This window comes from Vicia villosa, linkage group LG5 (genome assembly GCF_029867415.1).
Source record: "Vicia villosa cultivar HV-30 ecotype Madison, WI linkage group LG5, Vvil1.0, whole genome shotgun sequence".
In the NCBI taxonomy this organism is placed as follows: domain Eukaryota; kingdom Viridiplantae; phylum Streptophyta; class Magnoliopsida; order Fabales; family Fabaceae; genus Vicia; species Vicia villosa.
In genome coordinates this window covers 19,021,332-19,044,587 of record NC_081184.1, presented here as the reverse complement: position 1 = coordinate 19,044,587, position 23,256 = coordinate 19,021,332, and the positions used below count along the sequence as shown (strand labels likewise).

Below are 23,256 nucleotides of genomic sequence, written 5' to 3'. Positions count from 1 at the left end.
CTAAAACCCTTGGTTACTAATCAATCCTTGTAGATGTTTTAATGTACCATCACTATGATACCTTTTCTAAACATCCGTTTGCATCCAAAGGAGTGTGATTTGACATTGTTGATTCCATTTCATCTTGGATAACATCATTCCAAGAGAAGTCCCTTGAAATTACATCTTCATTGTAACTCTTTATGATCATCTTCCACTTGAAGAATAATAGGAATCTTACGAACAAATCTCTCACTATTTTCTTCTACACAAGAGAAATATGTCGAAAAACGATTTTGTTCGGTTTTAGATCCTTAGCATTTTGGACTATCTGCTTATTCTAAGTTTGATTTGTTTTTCAACAATCATTGACGAACTTTCGGTTTTTGTTTCAACGATTCATTGAGAACCTTCCTCTCGAGGTTCTTATCTTGTGGAAAAACCGAATTCCTTATCCTCCGCGATAAGGTTCTCAAATTCCACATCTTGTGATTTAAGAGTTACATTATAATCCAAATTCATAGATTTATAAGTCATTGCCCATCTTTTAGACTATCTTTATATGTCTTATAATTAATCTCATTGAACACAAACATGTTATTCACATAACATCTTAATCATAAATCAATCACATGATTATTCTTATTATTATTATTATATATAAAAATAATAAACTTTAATTGTGTACCTTGTCCTATTATAGAAAGTTGATATTGTCTGTTTTAAAATTGCATCCATTCAAACTTATCTATAAAATCGCATTGGTCTGGCGGTACATGCTCAATTGTGTATCATTGAAGCGGTGTATCTCCTGTTTGAATCCGGAAGTAGTAACTTACACGCCACTTGAAGAACACCGGTTACCTTTTAAAAAGTTTAAGTTGTACCCATAACCATCCGGATTCACATGATGATGATTATTATTCGTGATTCTTGATACGAAAACCGCCTCGGCTACCATTAATTGATATACTTATAAGATTGTTAGAAAATTAATTTAAACCGAATGGAATCGAGGCTAAATCGTGAACGGAATCACTTTCCTTATAAGTATTTCAAGCACACTCTCGATTATCTTAGAGTTGGAATGGCCTGAATACCCAGGATAATTCAGCCTTACTCGAGTCTGCACAAGACCGGTGAAGAAACTCGAATGCAAGGAAGCTGTCTGGAATAATATATTAGAGAATGATTATTTTATGTATATATTTTGGATTCATAAATGTGTATTTATAGGTCATGCATGTGTTGTTTCATAAGTTTGCAACTCTTGATGAAACAACACCTTTTCACCATATATTGCAATGGTTCATCTATAATGACACAAGGCACCCCTTCATGAAATGTTGTAAATTTGAATTCAAAAAACAAATTTATGCAACAACCAAAAATCTATTCCCATTTTTTGTCACATTAGAACACACTAAGGAAATTATTATTTTATAATTTCCAACACTATTAAGTTTGTACAATAGGAATGAGATTTATCCTTGCAATTCTTTATTGCTTCTTTATACAGTAGCTACTCTTTACAATATACAAAAATAAAATGAATGCTAAGTATCCTAAAATGGTACAAACAAGTATTCGACTTTAAGCTTCTCCATAGCTTCTCCTCAAAATTAAAACTTGATATTGGTTATGTGCATAAAGTAATTGTTGAATGCCATGATCTATATTCTGCACCATATTGCTAAGCTGCACGAGGCCAAAACAAAATATAAAAAATTGTTAGCTACATATGTTTATAATTATGTAAAGAAAACTACTCTTATTGTTTAATTTAAAGACATATAAACATGAAATGATTCCATCCCGATGAACCAGAAAAATCAATAAATATTGGCAAAAATATTGTTTAATTTAAGGACATCTTCACGATCATAGAAAGTGGAGAAATGATGCTTTAAAACTATAATCAAATGTAAGAAATTGTTAATTATATTAATAGAAATCCACCGTGAAGTCTTAACAGAGCACAATTATCATTGAAACTATAATTCACAATGATAATAGAACAAAAGGTAAAATGAATGCAATCTACCAAACTATCTAAATTCAATTACGGTGCTTTGGAAAGAAGAACAATTACCAATATATTTCTCTAAGAATTCAAATGGATAAGATTCGGATGCCATTGTCCCCTTTGCTCGTTTGAAAACCTAATTCACAGGTCACCATTTTCTTCTCCCAATTGTATCTTCAGGAGTGCAAAAAAAAGTTTTTGTCAAATTTGATTTAGTTTAAGATTGATGTTAATTTAAGATTTAATCCAAATTAAAAATATATGGTTTGAGAATGGTCACGTGAGATTTTTTAAGGTTTATTTTGGATCATTAGATTAAAACAAGATCAATGGTAGAGAGTTGGAGTAACACTTTTAATTTATTCCTGAGTAAATATATCTCTCCTCTATATATATATATATATATATATATATATATATAACTTTCAATTTTTATATTTTAAAAAATTTAATAGTATTAGTAAGAAATCTTATTAAAGTGAAAATAGAAAATAGTAGTTAGTTTTTCTATACAGAGAATGACGATAGAAAATAGTAATATATTATTTTGTATTTGGTTGGAATTGACCCATTAAAGTTTTAATGGTAATATTTCAATTGAATTATATTATATATAGATAAATATATATTAATTATTGATGATCTTGTCCAGTTAAAATTTTAAATTTTATAAATGACAAACAAATTGTATGATTAATAAAAAATATTATACAATTTTGATATTATTTATTCATATATTACTTATGTTTCATTCTATTACTATTTATTCATACATTACTTAAGTTTCATTCTATTACTATTTATTCATACAGTACTTATGTTTCATTCGATTACTTATGCTTATTAACACCCATAGTTATTTTTAAATATGTTTTTAAGAAAAATAGTCAATAGATCTAATATATTTATTTTACTTAATAATCTCTAAAAAATTTCATTAATATATATATATATATATATATATATATATATATATATATATATATATATATATATATATATATATATATATATATATATATATATATATATATATATATATATATATATATATATATATATATATATATATATATATATATATATATGAGGAGGGATCAAATTACACCCGAAGAGTTACACCACGAGTTACACTCAATCAATAACCACATTTCGAATTAATATTTTTTAAATTCAACCGTTTGATTGAAACATAATATCATATAAATCATACCTATAAAGTTTGAGCTTAATCTGTAATGATTTACTATATTATCAAGATATCCAAGATTAACGTTAAAATGAGCTTTCATATAACGTTAATTTTGATGTAATTCAATGACATAGTAAATCATTATAGATTAAGCTCAAACTTTATAGGTATGATCTATATGATATTATGTTTCAATCCAACGGTTAAATTTAAAAAATATTAACTCGAGATGTAGTTATTGAACGAGTGTAACTCGTGGTGTAACTCTTCGGGTGTAATTTGATCCCTCCTCTCTCTCTCTCTCTCTCTCTATATATATATATATATATATATATATATATATATATATATATATATATATATATATATATATATATATATATATATATATATATATATATATATATATAACTTTCAATTTTTCTATTTTAAATAATTTAGTAGTATTAGTAAAAAATCTTATTAAAATGAAAATAGAAAATAGTAGTTAGTTTTTCTATACAGAGAATGACGATGGCACATGTTGTAATTTAAATATTTTGAAAATATACTTTTATTAACTATCTAAATAGAAAATTATTATGTATTAAATACTTTTATTTTTACTAAATATTTAATATAATGTAAATAAGAACCAAATATTATATAAATAAATTAACCATAATGAATCTACCTAATTAAAATAAATATATCATATAATATATATTAAAATATTAAAAAAGTATGATATCTTATTTGAAATTTGTAATTATTTATTTGTAATTTTATAATTATTTAAATTTTAATTAATGTTAATTATTATTTTATATAAAATATTCTTAATTATTTTGTAAAATTCACTATAATTAGATTACAAAGAATAAATTGTTTGTTTGGTGAACCTCCTTACTTCGAATTTTACACCAGAATTATCCTTCACCATGATATGAATTCTTAAAATAAATACTTACAACTTATAATAAAAGAGAAAGTAAAATCATATTATTTATGTAATTTAATTTAATACCAATACCAATAATGTGATAACTTTTTCATAATAATAATTATGTATTTTTTTATGAAGAAAATTCATACAATATATAAAGGCAATGATATGCCTAAAAAACTTTATTTTTATAATAATAATTATGCGATTTTTATCAAAAAAATCATACAATATATAAAAGCAATGATATGCCTATAACACTTTATTAAAATATATATCTAATAATATTTATCCTTTTGTTAAAGAGGTTAGAAATCTTCTAACCATATGAAATTTGGTTTTAAAATTATGTTGATAAATTCATTATTTTGAAAGAAATCAAGTGAGATAAATTATTTTTATTAATTTTTAATGATAATTTGATTCACTCCATTTTTGGTGATACAACATACCAATTAAGATATTGGTAAGTAATTGATATGATTTTAATGTATTGATTAAATATCAATTAAATTATTTCCAACTTAATGATTTTAAGTTATGGCTCGTTAAAAAGGCTTTTATATCTTAAAAAATTAGATAATTTTCTCAAATCTAATAATTTAAAAATACATCAATCTAGCCGTCACCAACCCACTAAAATATATATTTTGATCTTGTAATTTTTAAAAATTAAAAAATAGTTTTTAGAAACTAAATCATGATAGCAGGTGACAGCATCAGGGCTTGTCCTCAGATGTAATTTCCATGTCCTGGCAGATAATGTTGAAGAATATTATTCAGGAAGCTTACCTTAACCAATTCAGGCTTCATTGGCATCTGTTTTAGCATCATTTCAGAATATCTTCATTCAAATCTTTCATTTCTTTTTGATATCCACGTTAGAATGCATGATTGCCCAGGGACATGATTGTTCCTAGGGACAGTAGTGAGGGGAGAAAAAAATGAAAACAAAAAATAAGTAAATCCATAAATTTGATTAACTTTAATATCATATCATTGCCACTTCAGTATGAATCAATTTTTAACAAAGTAAAATTTGATCAATAATTAAACAAAAATTTACCAATGAAAACCTTAGCCTTATTCCCCTTTTTGATTTCATGTTATTCTTCGATCACATATCTACCACTTTCAAACGGCCAATCGAAGAACCGGCCAATCGAAGAACCGAAAATTGTGATCCTCTGACCAATCTATTAAACATTACGGAAAGTTAGTATGAATCAGTTCTTAAAAAAAGTAAAATTTTTGATCAATAATTAAACAAACAATTTACCTCTTCTTCGATCACAGATCTACCAGGTTGAGGCCGCTGACGTGGACAGTACCATTCATCAAGAAAAAGGAGACTTTTCTTATATGATAGATTATAACAAAATTTTTTTTTGTTGGTGTTGAATGGGTCATCATATTCGTACTACGTGTCCATTTGTGTGGTTATGAAATTTATTTTTGATTTCTAGATTATTTTTTGATAGTGATATTTAAATTTATGTTTCGAATATAAATTTTAGTATTTCCATGTTGATGGAATTCGTATATTTTAAAAAAGTGAAGACACACTTGTCGAAATCAAACATATAATATAATAAATAGAAACGGATAATTTCAAAGTATTTACACATATTTAATTCTATTTTGTATAAGCAGAGTATGTAGTTTAACATGTATGAGTTAATTAAATTAAATAGATGTAAATTATTAATATATGATTTAATTGGCTATCTTAACACAAAATTAACTTTACAAGGACTAAAATGAAAACAAAACAAAACAAAAAAACAAATACCAGAAGTAAAATAAAAAATAATTTTGAAGATCAAAATCAAACAAAATAAAAAATTAAACAAGACTAAAACAAAAATAATATATATTTTCAGGACTTAAATGCATATTTAAACCTTTAAAATATAAATTTAACCCTAGAAAATTCAGTTCCCAAACAAGGAATCTCTTCAATATGAAACTAATATGAATTTTAGGAAGGATCTTAATGCCTGAGAATTCAAGGTATCTTCACACTACCTCAGAGAAAGGAGTCAAATAAATTCTAAACAATCCAAAAACAATTCATTCAAGCCATGATTGTGAACGACCTGTTCACAATGTAACTTGCTTTTCTTATGAACACAAGAGTGAATAAATATATATGTATCATGGAAAAGAATTAATAACCAGCAAATCTGCTAATTGCAGTGCCTATTACAAAGAATGAACAATAAATAAAATTACTCAAAATGAAAGAGACTAATACACTTACAAAAAAAAAAAAATTCAAATTTCAAAATCTCATTCACTAAATTAGATATCTATGTTAAAAGCAAACTCTTCAAATTCAACACTTTATCATAAGGAAAATTTCATGAATTTCACTAAAAACTTGAACTTAGTTTTATTGTAACGAAATTCACATGAAATTCACCAATTAATAAAATTTAACTTGAAGGGAAAAAATGTGTTGCTAATAGCATTATCAACCTTACAATATGTTTTGAACCGCGGCGACAAACACTTCGACACGCTGACAATGTAGCTTTCACGGCGCGAGTATGCGCTGATCAAGCGCGGATTCAAACAATCACTTAGAGAGTTTCAAGCAATACACTTTCTTCTTCATCAATGACACTTTCTTGTTGTTGTGTTGATTTCTGAGCTAACTCCAATGCTCTTCTACTTTGTTGTCCCCAATCAGTTTGAACCAAAGTATACACCATCATACAAACACATGAAACTTGTGCTGCCAACATTCCATACCACAAACCTACCAATTCAAATTTGTACCAAAATGTAGCAAAAATTGAAACCGGTAACCCAATTAAATAAAACGCGCACAAATTAATTCTAGCACCAACGTAAGGACGCGCGGTCCCAGCTAAAATCCCACACGATACCGTTTGTGGCCAGTTGCTTATTTCACATAACCCTAAAATCGGAAGAACTTTTCTTATCATATCAATAATTTGTACCTCGTCCGTAAACAATTTCCCCCAATTTTTCCTCGCTAAAATCAATCCAAAACAAGCCGATACTCCAAGTAAAACCGCTATCAAAATCCCAATTATAGCTGTTCCTTTTGCACGCGAGGCTTGCCCTGACCCTAACGAATGACCGATTCTTGTTGTCAAAGACGCACTAAGTGAATACGGGAACACATAAAGAAACCCAAGTGTTTGAATAAGTATTCCCATTGTCGAAACCGAAGTTTGAGGATCACTCAACAAACCACAAAGAAAAAGCATTATCTCATACCACCACCATTCTAAACAAACCGAAAGACAACTAGGAATTGCAAGACTAAGCAATGGTTTCCAACCATGACAAATAGAGTCAACTATTGTAACATCTTGCCATGGCTTAAGAGGTTTATTTGAAAAAACAATATAAACCAACATTCCCAATGTCATATTTATCGAGTTCATTCCGGTGGCTAACGCGATACCTTTTACACCTAGTTTCAAATAAGTAGCTAGGAAATAATTTATTGGTAGGTGTAATAGTGCTGCAAATGATGCAGCCATAGTAATTGGTGGTGTTAAGCCTTGAGTTCTCAAAAAAGTTCTCAATGGATTGAGAAATGCTTGAGCAAATAATTCAGGGATTGAGTAAAGCATATAAACTTGTGCAACTTTTGTGACACTAGGATCTTGACCTAGTAATTGAAGTAGTGGTTCCATGTTAAGCCATAAAAGTGAAATTGGGATTGTAACAAGAAGGAGGAGACAAAGTGTTCTCAAAAGTGTTTGGTTTAGAACTGACCATCTTTTGGCTCCATATGCTTGACAACAAATAGGATCCATTCCCATTGTTAGACCTTTGAGAACTGAAGTTGCGGTGATGTTGGCGAAGCCGAGGGCTAGGCAACCCCCGGCTAGCTCTGCTCTTCCTTGACGGCCAAGGAAAAGCATCGAGATTGCCGACCGAGAATACATCATTAGGCTTGTCATTGTTATTGGACCTGCAATCTTTGCAAGAGCTTTCAACTCTTCTTTTACCTGCATATATGCAAAAGTACATTATTATTTCATGTTTCAATAAAAATTGTGTATATAAATTATTTATACTGATTTTCTATTCTAGGAAGTAATTTCTAGGCGTAACAGATTGCAGATAATAAGTTTCCTTTTCCAAGAATTGTATAGAAATAATGATACTACAAAACTATGTTAAAATTGTTTTAGTTTTTATGATCATTTATACCTCTCAAAATTTTACAATACATTTTTCTTTTGGGATTTTGATAATTATGGTAAAGATGGATTTTATCCTTATTCTAAAAAGTATTAACAATAAATGATACACATAGTTTTCTAAAAATGACATCAATAACATAAATAAATATTTTAGGCGAAAAGTGAAGAAAAATGCAAGCAATCTTGATTTGATAAAAATCTGCGGAAGCATTAAAAGATGAGCTATTTTGCTAGTTATGTTCATATTGTGCTTGCATAAATGCTCATATCACACGTGTTCAAAAAGCATGGAAAATTTTGGGAGTTTGGAGAGCTAAAGAAGATGAAGTTGTTGGACTCGTAATACCAAGACTTGAAAATTTCATGGTATTGGGACAATTTAGCTCAAGAAGTTTGACAATCATGAATTTCAATTACTGCTAGGGAGTAGGGAGGATGAAGCGTAAATAGTACACATTTAATATTGTGAAAATCACAGTAAAAATAAGAGGTATTTTTGTCTATTTTGGTGGTTGTTATGTTGGGGGTGCACAAAAAGTTTAGGCTTATCAATTTTCTTATCTCTTTTACTCTTTTTATGTCATTATATAGTTTTGCTTAAAAAAATTGTTTATCATTTTAAAAATTTGTAATTTTAAATTGATTTATATAATTTTTCATTTTTTACAAATTTTTATAATTAATTATAAAAAGTTTTTAAATTTAAATAGCTTTTTATAAAAAAAAATTTTAAAAACATATTATTTTGAAATTTTATATAATTTTAACTATATGAAAATTTGAAAAAAAAAATTAATATTTAAGTTACTATATATTACATAATGTGTTTAACATAATCTTTAATTATTTTAATACAAAATTTATATAAAAATTAGTTTTAAAATAAATAAATCCAGTTTTTTAAATTCTAGAAAAGGGGCTACACATTGAATTTATATGATATTTTTTTTGTGTTTAATCAATAATATCATATAAAAATATTCAAAGATTAATAGTGACTTATTAAAAAATTATTATACTAGCTAGTAGACGATAATTCTACAAATTTTTAAATAAAATACAGGTTTAGTCTCCTATTATTTTCACTACTTTATACGTTGAATCTCCTTAGTTAAAAAAAAATCTACTACTGCCTTTTTAATTTTGAAATTTAAGAAAAAATTCTAATCATTACATGTAAAAAAATTAAAAAATGGAAGACCATAATTAATCTAGAAACATATGAAAAAAACTTTCGAATTAGTAATAGTAGTGTTACAATATTCTCTGCCACTATATTTACAAAGTATTATCTATTTTGAGTATTAGAATCATTATGACTTTATCTTTTAGAAAAAAAGCATTGTTGGGTTGATAAATATAAGTGTTGAATATAAACTATGTTTAATTTTGATTCTCATGTAATGTTTAACTATTTTGATGAGTTTAAAATAGTTTCCCCCCGCCAAGGTTAAGTGTTTAGCGTTCGAGCATGTGAGTCTGATTCCTCATTCTAGCATCAATGTTTTAGTCAAACATCGTCATTGTTATTATGATTACGAGTTATTGTCTGCTTTAAATATGAAAAGATTTACACAATTTTCTATTTTAACAAATGTGATTTATTTATTGATTCTTATTTTGGAGGATGCATTTTGGAAAAAGTGCTAAAATACACTGGCTTAGGGAGGGTGGTCTGACTACAAATTTCTATCATCCGCGACGGCGAGGAAAAAGTTTAAAAAGATTGATATGCTAGTTAATGAGGACCAAGTGAAAATTAGAGATTAAACAGGACTATGTGAAGTGGCTAAGGATTATTAAAGCCAACTTTTCTTATTGAAACCGGGAGTTTATGATATTGTCCTCTCTTTAATTCAGCAGAGGATATTGAAGTAAGACAACGACAAGCTGATTGCATCAATATCGAAAGAGGATTTGTACGAAGCTTTTTTTCAAATGCATCCAGATAAACCGCTAGGACCAAATGGATTTAATCCGACTTTTTACCAGCGATTTTAGGGTATGTCTAGTGATGACATCTTCAATGCCGTGCGAAATTGGCTAGAGTGGGTTTTTTCCATCCACGCTCAATGACACGACCATATGCCTTACACCAAAATGTGAGGATCATCTATGAAGGATCTGCGCCCTATTTCTTTGTGTAATGTGGTGAATATGATAGTTTCTAAGCTCCTACCTTCAATGGTTGAAAGGAGCAAAAAGGAAATATTTGCTTTTGTTAAGGGTCGTATTTGAAAGAGAATTAACTTTTGGAAAGGGCGTTCATTGTATAAGGCAGGTAAAAAGGTAATGATCATATTAGTTCTTCAGGTTATTCCATCTCATGTGATGATTTTCTTCATCTTACCAGATTTCACGGAACGATATTGAAAAAATGTTAAATTCTTTTTGGTGGGAAGAAGGGAATAATAATAAGGGTATTTGATGGCAGGCGTGGGATAGATTACCATGTCCTAAGAATGAATGAGGTACATGCTTTCGTAATTTTAAGGAATTTAACATGGCTATGGTGGCGAAGCAAGGGTGGAAGATTATGATCCATCCAGATACTTTGGTAGCTAGAGTTCTCAAAGCTAGGTGTTTCCCTTGTTCTTCATTTTTTGAAGCTACTCTTGGAAATAATCCTAGCCATGTATGAAGGAGTTTATGGAAAGAGAGGAATGTTCTCATTGTAGGGTGTAGATGAAGCATTGGTGATGAGAGCAAGATTAATGTTCTATTTAAAGCATGGTTGAGAACTGAAGGGAGAAGTTGTGTGAGTGCTTCGCAAGGCCAGGATGTGTATAATATGAAGGTTGGAGATCTTATGCTTACGAATGGTAAACAATTGAATGTTCAGAAAATAAAACAATTGTTTACTCATGAGTTAGTTAAGGAATTTAAGAAGAGGTCCCTATAAGAAGATGTTAGTGAAGATTGTTTGGTTTAGAGAGACAAACAAACCGGTATCTATAGTTTAAAAACAGGATACAAGTTGTGGTTGTGCGTGCAAAGTAGTCATATAGGGGGAAGTGTGACAGGTGATTGGAGTAGTTTATGGAATATAAGAGCTCCACCAAAGGTTAAGCATTTACTTTGGCAGATTTTTCGCAATTACCTACCTACTCGAGTCAGACTGCGACAACACTATGTTTCGTGCCCTACTATATGCCAGTTATGTGAAGAAGGTAAGGAAGATGAATGGCATGTGTTCTTTGGTTGTACAACAACATCATAGTGCTAGAATGTGGCAAGTTTGGGTGACATCATCAATCATTGATTACCAAAATTTCAATGAAGCAAGGACACTAATTTAGGATATTTGTAGTAAAGAGGATATGATGGTTGTAGGTAGAGTTGCAGTTATGTTATGAGATCTTTGGAACAATATAAATAATTGGTTATGGAATAATGAGAAGAATGAGGAGAATAAGTTGGGGATGCAAGCATTCCATAGTTGGAAGGATTGATTCTTGGCACAAAACTTTCAACTTGATAATGATAATGAACAACAAAGTCAACAATTAATAGGATGACAACCACCTAAGGTAAAGTGGGTGAAATTTAATGTTGATGCTAGATTTAACAACCAAAAAGGGAACAACAAATAAAGGATGGTGTTATAGAGACAATAATGGAAGGTTCATCATGACGGGAATATCTTGGGATGTAAGTCGTTACTCCGTAATAGAAGCTGAGGCTTTAGCATTAAGGTTGTCCTATGAGCCATTTAGTTACAAATGGAATGTGTTATTGTAGAGAGTGACTCTCAAATGGTTGTGCAAGATGTGCATGCCGACTATGTTGGTACTTCTGAATTTAGTTTGATTATTTTTAGTATTAAAAACTTATTAGAAGTTCATTCTGATTTTGAGGTAAAGCTTGTTAAGCACCAAACAAATTCGGTTACCCACTTGTTAGTTAAAGCGGCTAATTCTTAGACTAGGTGTAATAATTTTTATTTGATTCATCCTTATTTTGAATAATGAAATTAATTGAGTTTGCTTATGTAAAAGAACAACTGCAATTTATGTAAAAAAATGTGATTGTTGTATATAGATTGTTCTTAATATCAATTCTCAAACAATATATAAACAACTATTTTGGTCAATTGAAACAACAATTAAGGTGACTAATCTTTATGTCACCCTAAATTATTGAAAAAAAGAGGACATGAAACACCATATAATAATTACTTATTTATAAGACAAGAAAATAAAATATTCACAGGTCCTATGTTAACACCATGAATCAGAAGAAATGGTTTATTATATGATGATGAAAGTTAACACACGCACGCGTAGAATATTATAATAATAGATTATGATAGTTAATCTTACATAATTGCATATTAGAGTATTAATAATATGTAATAGTACAATGCTGACTCAGCTATCACAAGTTCACAACAATGAAGCTGAAAACCGAAATCAGATTTATGGGCATGTCTGCCATTTGTGATATCTGGCTTTATCGAGGCATATTCTATCGTTATAAACTTTTTATTATTTAATATTGACTTTAGTTTTATTATTAACAAAAACTTATTTTTTAATTTTAAATAAAAGAAAATTCTTTATTTAGCTATGTCATATATTCTTTATTCTTTTAATAAATAATTGTGTTGTTTTATCTAAATATAGTTTAGAGACTTTAGTTATTTAATTAATTTAAAATATTAGTTTTATTTATAAAAATTAAAATATTTTCTTTTAAATTATAGCAATAGGTTTTGAAAAAAGAAATACTCCAATAATTATCTGTTATACTTTAGCGAGGTATTAATTTTGTTGTGCACTATTCAAATACTATTAGTTTAATTTATTTTTAATTTTCTTATATGTTTTGATTATAATTGTTAAGTTTAATTATGTGATATTAAATTCTATCATACAATTTTATAATTAATTTCAGCTTTATTATTTTATTGCATATTCATAATATTATTACTAATTAAAAATATATAATTTATATACCTAAATATTTAAAAACGTACATTAAATTAGCTCGATTCAAATCTTTACGTCAAAACTAATTTAAACTGTCCCACAAATACCTCTACAAGAGAATATAAATAGTTTCTTATGAATTTCCTTTCAATATTTATTATGGATATTTTTCCATAGACAAAGTACAATCAAGTTCGAATTAAGTTTGAAATATTTAACTTATCAATATTGATATTGTTAATTAAGACGACAAAATCAATATTTTAGACTTAAATGCACTATGACCTCATATTTAATTGGAACAAAATTTCCATCCTATTGTTACATGTTTTATAATTTTTTTTAATATGATTTAGTTATAGTGTTATGATTTTTTTCTAATAATATAAATATATTTAATAATATCATATTGTTGATTTATATTAAAAAAACAATAAATTTCACAAGAATAATATTTGATAATTAAAATCGAAAAATAAAATGTTGCAACAACTTTACAAGTCCAAATTAATAATGTCACATTATCAAATTTCAAACTGTCAAATATAATAATTCATTCAAAACTGAATTTTAAAAAAACAAATAATTAATACTTATGAATTTTGGGAATTAATATCTCATATTAGAAATGAGGTGATTAAATTTTTTGTAAAATTAAAATAAGTAGACAAAAATGCATTGAAACAAATATTTTAAATTTTTATAATATATAAATTTTTTACTATCATGTTTCTTTCATTGTAATTTTTTATAAGTATTTTTTAAAACCCTTAACAAAGAAAAGTTTGTTTTTTGAGAGAAACATAGTTAAACTCACATAACTAGAGGGAGAGTGAAAGAAGATACCAACCTCAGATATTGAAATGGTAGGAAGAAGAGCATTGAGATGAAGATGCAAACGTTGAAGAAAACTTGTGCCACAGTTACAAACTCTTTCAACTTCTATATTTCGCATTCTCTCTTCATGATAATTCTCATCCTTTGATATCACAACTTCACCATTTATATTTCCTCGAGATTCAGCACCATTGCACATGCTTCTCCCAAACCTTTTGCAAAATAAGATAGAAAAAATAAACTAACTTCATAAAGTACAATACAACACACTTATTTCATTCATGGATAATATATATTGCATGTCAACATTATAAAAACCACTTTAGGAAGCTAAAAAACAACGGCAAAAAACATCTCCCAAAAAGAGAAAAGGCAAAAAGAATTATGAGAATGTCTTAAAAGTGATGAAATGTAAAGTAAATTAAATAAATTATCAACTTGGTTTTGAAATGATTGAATGCTTAAACTATCGAGTTTTCATGTAGCCAAAGAAATTTCATAAAGAAAAGCTTTGCTTAAAATAATAATAGTAATTACCTATGTTTTCTTTTTTGATAAATAAATATTTTATTGATGAAAGTACAAAAGGTACTCAAACTCATTAAGGAATCTAGGTACTCAAACTCATTAAGGAATCTAATAAATAGAGTATAATAATTAGGATGAATTGTTACCAATAAATAGAATTTCTCTCGATCAAAGCTTTAATTTAAGCGCATCATGTAATGCAGTCGCAATATTATTGTTACAATAGTGTTTGTTCCTTGACGTTGTAGAGTTAGGTCCAAGGTGGAGATTTGTGAGATATTGGATCGAACTCTAGTATTGTCGAAGGGTAGTTTCTTGGTTCGACAGTTCGACAGAGTTAAGCATGAAGTCGAAGGATTGTTCACATGCTGGTGTCGAAGTGTGCATGCTGTAGTCGAAGATGGGTCTAGCATGCAGATGTCGAAGATGCTAGAGTTGTTAGCATGTTAAATTAGGTTTTAGTGTTTAAACCCTAATTTGTTAAGTTAGCTTGTTTATTAAGTTGGCTTGTGTAATGGGCCTTGCTGAAAAAGCCCATTAGTTAGTATGTTAGGTTTTATTATAAATAGCATACTAGTCTCTCATCATTGCTAAGCTGCAAATCCTAATTTAGGGTGAGAGAGGTTATTTGTTATTCTTGTAAACTTGTAATCTTGTTTTAAGAGAAAGTAAAAGAATAGCAGTTATAACCAATTCTTGTGTTCTTCTTCTCCCCTATAATTCCCTATTATACTTTGTTATTGGTATCGTTTTTCACAACAAATTGGTGCGGTGAGCGTGGAGAAGATGCCGTCAACAAAGTATGAGATTGAAAAGTTCACCGGAGTGAATGATTTCGGTCTGTGGCGCTTGAAGATGAAAGCCCTACTGGTTCAGCAGGGTTGTTTGGAAGCGTTGAAGGGAGAGGCAGCCATGAATGCTGCATTAACGGCAGCGGAGAAGACGACTATGATTGAGAAGGCACACAGCGCAATTTTGTTGAGCCTTGGTGATAAGGTTCTCAGGCAGGTATCAAAGGAGACGACGGCATCAGGGTTATGGGTGAAACTTGAAAGTTTGTACATGACCAAATCGCTGGTAAATCGACTCTACCTGAAGCAAGTTTTGTATTCATTCAAGATGATTGAAGACAAAGTATTGGCTGAGCAGTTGGATATGTTCAACAAGCTGATTCTTGATCTTGAAAATATTGATGTGAAAATCGATGATGAAGATCAAGCGCTGTTACTATTGTGTACTTTGCCTCGATCACATGCTCACTTCAAAGAAACTCTCTTGTATGGAAGGGAGTCCCTGACGTTTGAAGAAGTTCAATCAGCCTTGTACTCTAAGGACTTGAATGAACGAAAGGAGCATAAACCTTCGACTGTTGGCGAAGGTTTGGCCGTTAAAGGAAAACTCTTACGAAAGGATGGTAAGTTCGACAAGAAGAAAGGCAAAAGCCAGTCGAAGACTTACAGTGGCGAAGCATCTGGCATTCGATGCTACCATTGTAAGAAGGAGGGTCACACAAGAAAGGTGTGCCCTGAACGCTTGAAATATCATGGAGGTAAGGATAATGGCAACGCTGCCATTGTTCAAGATGATTTCGAATCATCTGATGTTCTTGTGGTTTCAAGCAGTGACTCTAAGAAGGAGTGGATTATGGATTCAGGTTGCACTTGGCACATGACTCCAAACAAAGACTTGTTCGAGGAATTATGTGATCAAGATGGTGGATCAGTATTGCTGGGAAACAACAAGGCTTGCAAGATTGCAGGTGTTGGATCTGTGAGATTCAAGCTCCATGATGAGTCAATAAGGTTGTTGACTGAAGTCAGGTATGTTCCTGATTTGAAGAGAAATTTGCTTTCTCTTGGTGAATTCGACAAGAAAGGATATGTTTTCCAAGGAGAGAAAAGCATCCTAAGAGTCATGAAGGGGTCGAAGGAAGTCTTGAGAGGCGTGAAGAAACAAGGCTTGTATACCCTTGAGGCTGAAGTTGTAAGTGGTTCGACAAATGTTGTATCCACGAAACCTTTGTCGAAGACAGAAATCTGGCACATGAGATTGGGCCATGTCAGTGAAAGGGGTCTGGTCGAATTAGGGAAACAAAATCTGCTTGGTGGAGACAAAATCGAAAAGCTGAAGTTTTGTGAACCCTGTATACTTGGAAAATCTTGCAGAGTGAAGTTCAACAAAGGCAAACAAAGAACACATGGATCCCTTGATTACATCCATGCTGATCTTTGGGGGCCTGCAAGGTGTCCATCACATTCAGGAGCAAGGTATTTTCTATCCATAGTAGATGATTATTCCAGAAAATTATGGGTATTCATCCAGAAGACTAAGGATGAAACTTTTAAGAATTTCAAAAGTTGGAAGACTCTGTTTGAAAATCAGACTGGCAGAAAGGTCAAGAGGTTGAGAACCGACAATGGCCTTGAATTTTGCAATGAGGCATTCGACAGTTTTTGTGCTACCTCTGGTATTGCAAGGCACAGAACTACTGCAGGTACTCCACAGCAAAATGGTTTGGCTGAAAGATTTAATCGAACTATTTTGGAGAGAGTCAGATGCATGTTGACTAGTGCGGGGTTAAAGAAGGTGTTCTGGGCTGAGGCTGTTGCGACAGCAACATATCTGATAAACAGATGTCCTTCGACAGCGTTAGATATGAAGACACCTGAAGAAGTTTGGTCGGGACATCCACCAGATCTCGACAAACTGAGAGTATTTGGCTGCATAGCCTATGCTCACATTAGGCAAGACAAGGTCGAACCTAGAGCTCTGAAATGCATGTTCATGGGATACCCAGAAGGAGTCAAAGCTTATAGGCTATGGTGCCTAGAGCCAGGTCACAGGAGGTGTATCACCAGTCGAGATGTTGTTTTCAATGAAGCTGAAATGGCTTTTAAGAAAACTGATGATGTTGGTCGAAGTACAGAAACATCTGACGAAGAGCTGGAACAGGTAGAGATTCCTGTTGAGGTGGAGCATGTTGATGCTGAATTGCATGTCCCTGATGAAGTCGAAGAAGAAGCAGAAGATGCTGAGGAAGTTGAGGAAACTGACGATGACTACCTATTGTCGAGAGATAGGTCGAGAAGAGTCATCAAACCACCTCAGAGACTTGGGTATGCAGATCTTATAGCTTATGCATTAATCTCTGCCAGTGAGGTTCTTGATGATGAACCTAGAGATTATAAGGAAGTTATGAGGAGTCAAAATAAGACTGAATGGCTGAAGGCCATGGATGATGAGATGAAATCTCTTCATGATAATCACACTTGGGAACTGATCAAGAAACCTGCTGGGGCAAGGTTAGTCAGCTGTAAATGGATTTTCAAAGTTAAGGAAGGAATTGAAGGAGTGACGTCGAAAAGATATAAGGCAAGGTTAGTCGCAAGGGGTTTCACTCAGAAAGAAGGTGTCGACTTCAATGATGTGTTTTCTCCTGTTGTGAAACATAGGTCCATTCGAATGCTGCTTGCCATGGTGGCACAGTTCGATCTTGAACTGGAACAGATGGATGTGAAGACTGCGTTCTTGTATGGTGATCTAGATGAAACGATCCTGATGAGGCAACCTGAAGGGTATGTCGAAAAGGGGAAGGATGATTATGTGTGTAAGTTAAAGAGATCCTTGTATGGGCTGAAACAATCTCCTCGACAGTGGAATAGGAGATTCGACAAGTTCATGGCACGCTTAAGTTTCATTAGAAGTCAATTCGACCACTGTGTTTACTTCAGATTTCGACCTGGTAATTCATTTGTTATTTTGTTGCTTTATGTGGATGATATTCTCATAGCAAGCAACAGTGTCGAAGATGTGATGAGGGTGAAGGCTGAACTCAATAAGGAGTTCGATATGAAGGATCTGGGAGCTGCTTCCAGGATTCTTGGAATTGACATTCGAAGAGATAGAAAGAAGTCGAAGTTATGCCTATCTCAAGAGGCATATCTACGGAAGAATCTTGAAAAGTTTGGTATGTCGAATTCGAAGCCAGTTGTGACTCCAACAAACCCTCAATTCAAGCTGAGTATTGATCAGTGTCCCAGTACTGATGTGGAAAGAGCCTATATGAATAGCATCCCATATGCTAATATAGTTGGTTCTTTGATGTATGCTATGGTTTGTACTAGACCCGACATAGCATACGCAGTAAGTCTTGTAAGCAGGTACATGGCGAATCCTGGAAAGGCTCACTGGCAAGCATTGAAGTGGATTTTAAGGTACATAAATGGGTCTCTGAATAGAGTCCTAATTTATGGTGGAGCCTTGGGTGAAGATGGTAAAGCAGTAATCGAAGGATATGTCGACTCTGATTATGCAGGTTGTATGGATTCCAGGAAATCTATTTCTGGATATGTTTTCACTATGTTTGGCACTGCAATTAGTTGGAAAGCAACACTTCAGAAGGTTGTTGCTCTATCAACCACTGAAGCGGAGTATATTGCCCTAACTGAAGCTGTGAAAGAAGCATTGTGGCTTGAAGGTTTTGCGAATGAGCTGAAACTTCAAGGTCGAGGTATCACTGTTAAATGTGATAGTCAAAGTGCAATACACCTATCGAAGAATTCAGCCTATCATGAGCGAACTAAGCACATTGATGTGAGGCTGCATTTCGTCAGAGGAGTAATCGAGCGTGGAGAAGTCCAAGTGCTGAAGGTTTCGACTGAAAACAATGCTGCTGATATGATCACCAAGACATTGCCGAGTTGCAAGTTTTTCCACTGTATGCAGTTGATAAAGCTGCATGAAGAAAGCTAGTTTGTTCCTTGACGTTGTAGAGTTAGGTCCAAGGTGGAGATTTGTGAGATATTGGATCGAACTCTAGTATTGTCGAAGGGTAGTTTCTTGGTTCGACAGTTCGACAGAGTTAAGCATGAAGTCGAAGGATTGTTCACATGCTGGTGTCGAAGTGTGCATGCTGTAGTCGAAGATGGGTCTAGCATGCAGATGTCGAAGATGCTAGAGTTGTTAGCATGTTAAATTAGGTTTTAGTGTTTAAACCCTAATTTGTTAAGTTAGCTTGTTTATTAAGTTGGCTTGTGTAATGGGCCTTGCTGAAAAAGCCCATTAGTTAGTATGTTAGGTTTTATTATAAATAGCATACTAGTCTCTCATCATTGCTAAGCTGCAAATCCTAATTTAGGGTGAGAGAGGTTATTTGTTATTCTTGTAAACTTGTAATCTTGTTTTAAGAGAAAGTAAAAGAATAGCAGTTATAACCAATTCTTGTGTTCTTCTTCTCCCCTATAATTCCCTATTATACTTTGTTATTGGTATCGTTTTTCACAACATTCTTCAATTGACTTAGGAATTCTATCACGTGTCTTAGTCAATAGATCAAGAGTTCTGACATGCTCTAGAGGGTTCAATGGTATGGGTGTTACTAGCGATTTTTTTGGTCTGTTGATGGTGGGTCTGGAGTCGGAGCTCCAATTGGTTTTCTGTTGGACGGTGCTCCGTTGTATTTATGCATTGTACGAGAGATGCTACTTTTTAGGAATTTTCTCTAGCCTTGGTGTTATATATATATATATATATATATATATATATATATATATATATATATATATATATATATATATATATATATATATATATATATATATATATGTATAACCTTTAAAAAAAGAATAACATGAATATTACATGAAGATTAAACTAATCAACTAGATATAGGAGCTCACCCATAACTTGTACAGCTTCTCCAAATGCATATGTTTTATAGAAATTTAAATTTTATTTTGATATGCTTCAAATCTTATAGTAAAAAGTAGACAAAGATTTTGTCTTCAAATGAAATTTTTTCACTTTCTTAAACAATTTTCACGTGGATCTCTTATTTTTCTTGTTGATTGATGATTTTACAATGTCTTGATCGTTATTACTTTATGAATGGACGAAAAATATCTGTCACTTAATTTTTCATCGAATTGGACAAAAATTTTCCCTTTGGTTATTATCTCATATAAGGGAATAAGTTAAAAATAAATAAAAGATGATAAAATGCAGTTGTTGGGATTCAAATGGGAAGGGGGTTGATCAACACTTTACCCTCTATTTTCAACACAAGTGAGAGAATAAGTCATAAAAAAATATTTTAAAGGCACTAAATTGTAGTTTTTATGGCGTAGTTCTAAATACTTTCCCTTGAGTTGTCAGACCAACTGAGAAAATAGCTCATAAACAAAATAAAGAAAATGCGTTAAATAGCAGTTGTTGCGATTCCAAGGCGTGTCCCTTGAAGAATTTTCTCCTCGATTTTCAGCTCAACCGAAAGAATAGGTCATAAATAAAAATAATAATAATAATAATAATAATAATAATAATAATAATAATAATAATAATAATAAAAGGCGCTAAAATGCAGTTGGTGAGCTTTGAATGGGGGTTGATCAATAGTTTTTTCCTCGGTTGTCAGCTTAACCGAGAAAATATATAGTAATTTATATATAAAAAAAATAAAATGTAGCGTACCTATAATTTATACCTGGTTGGTGGTTGTTCGAGCTGAAAACTTTGTTATAAAATAGTACAATAGATATTTTGTTCATTTTAAGTCTCAAAGACATTATGAGGTGAGCAGTCTAATATGTATTTAATATTAAATGTAGATCAACCTAGAGAATCTGGCTCAAAATCGTAAATAGCATATTTTAATTCTCAATGATACTATATGGTGAGTTCATTTAGAGGTATTCTCACCCGATTGATATTGAATATAGATCTACTCAAAGAATTTGACTCGCAGTAATCCATAACAGATTATATTAAATCAACTAGAATTCTTTTAGCAAAAATATCAAACTTTGGTGGCGTATAATTTCTCCACCACTAAAATATAAACATAATGATCAACTACTTCATAAATATAATAACTCAGTTAAGAGCAACCAAAGCCAGTTTCCATGTTGAATAAGTATATGGACAATACATTACCCTAAGGGGTCATTATCCAACATAAATATGGTTTTGAACCAAGCAACTAACTTTGATCTATTGTATTCATTTTCATTTACTACTCAGCATCATATTTAGGGTCTTTGGACAAGCTTGAGTTACAAACTTTTTATTACATGGATGCCAGTCAATTATCATACTTGTATTAAGGTCAATCATGACATATGCACTTATCTTAGGGATGGCAACTTGGTCCATGTCCTATGGCTATTGCAAAAAAATACTCATAACATATAGGGTAAAAAACATACAAAATGGGTATGGGTACGAGCACAAGTAACTACTCATTAAAATAAACATACATGAGTGCGGACACGGGTACCTTACTACCCACCCGCCATATACCCATACTACATATTTATATAATTTCATTTATATTATTATATAAAAATGCACGTTTATAAATTTTAAAAAAATATATCGCCTTAAACTATTACACATTTTAACAAAAGTGTTTATTTATTTCTTAACATCCATAATTTTTTAATATTGTTAAAAAACTTAAATTATATGATATTTTATAATTAATTTATTTAATTTTACTTCAAACGGCGGATATAGAGACGTTTATTATATAGTACCCTGTCCAAATCCTACCTATTGCCGTGATTTTTATCTATAATTGGCCTATGATTTTTATAGCCTTCTAATATATACGTCTCCATTCAAAATAGATAAATTTTAGAATTTCATATTTTAATTGATTTGACTAACATACATCTTGTCATACTTGAATTTCTCTCAAAGTATTTCCAAAATTTTGTTTTCTAATAATCAAACCTCTCCCAAAATTCTGTTTTCTACTAATCAAACCTCAACAGCTCAACTCCGAATAACTAATTAAAAAAATGAAACTGATTCGAATTTAGATAAACAAATATTTATTGGAATGATTAAGATATGTAATTTACTAATATGATTCTTGTTTTTACAAGTAAATGTCATAATCAATATAGTTTCATGAGACCAACTTGGCATAATAAATAAAACCAACTAGAATATGACATGTTGCGCCCACGTGTTTAATCTATTTTTCATATTTTATGCAATTGAAATTTTGAAAATGATTTTTTCTATATGATGTATTGGTGTAAAATTAAATTGTCTCTCAAAAAAGTAAAATTGATTTATATAAATGATATATGACTATTAAATTTTAAATTTTATTATTCTAATGTTAAAAAAAATGATATTTGAAATAATATTCTTTTGTATTTGTTGGAATTTGAACTTGTGATCTCAAATAGAATCTAAATATGTGATCTTATCTTTTGAGAAGTGGTGAATTTTAAGAAACATACCCAGCTAACTAAGTATATTTAGTTGGAGTGATTTTTGTGTTGTTAGAAATTTTAATCCAAAATAAGTTTTAAATCCATATCTTTCAAAATACTTCTTATAATAAGAATAAAATATTGTAGTGAATTGAATTTCAAGTATGCTATTGATATATAAGAAAATGATATATGAATTATATTGCATTTTTTCCATCTAAAATTGTTTAAAAAAACATAAATGAAATGAAATATGTAGGGAAACAGATAGTTGTGATTCTCAACATAAAAAATGAAACACAACTGTCCATTTTATCAACTTAATTTAACAGGGAATACATTCGGAAAAATGTAATATACACATAATAACACCGATACACACTATCACTACTTAGTATCAAAACAACAAAGATCTCACAT

The 23,256-nt window shown here is 30.7% G+C and overlaps 1 protein-coding gene and 1 non-coding gene across 2 annotated transcripts in view; both read right to left on the bottom strand.

Annotated features, from left to right (window-relative positions):
- Positions 1-6,659: 6,659 nt before the first annotated feature.
- Positions 6,660-23,256, bottom strand: part of LOC131604323 (protein DETOXIFICATION 53-like) — a 33,949-nt gene continuing 17,352 nt past the window's right edge. Inside the window, exons 2-3 of the mRNA XM_058876769.1 lie at positions 14,097-14,324; positions 6,660-8,117 (exon numbers count right to left, since the gene is read on the bottom strand). Coding sequence (XP_058732752.1) covers positions 6,708-8,117; positions 14,097-14,324 — 1,638 coding nt within the window. The 3' untranslated portion in view covers positions 6,660-6,707. The remainder of the gene's footprint in view (positions 8,118-14,096; positions 14,325-23,256) is intronic.
- On the bottom strand, positions 23,088-23,230 carry LOC131608514 (small nucleolar RNA snoR135). Its single transcript, XR_009285769.1, has one exon. It is a non-coding gene; the product is annotated as a small nucleolar RNA snoR135 (small nucleolar RNA).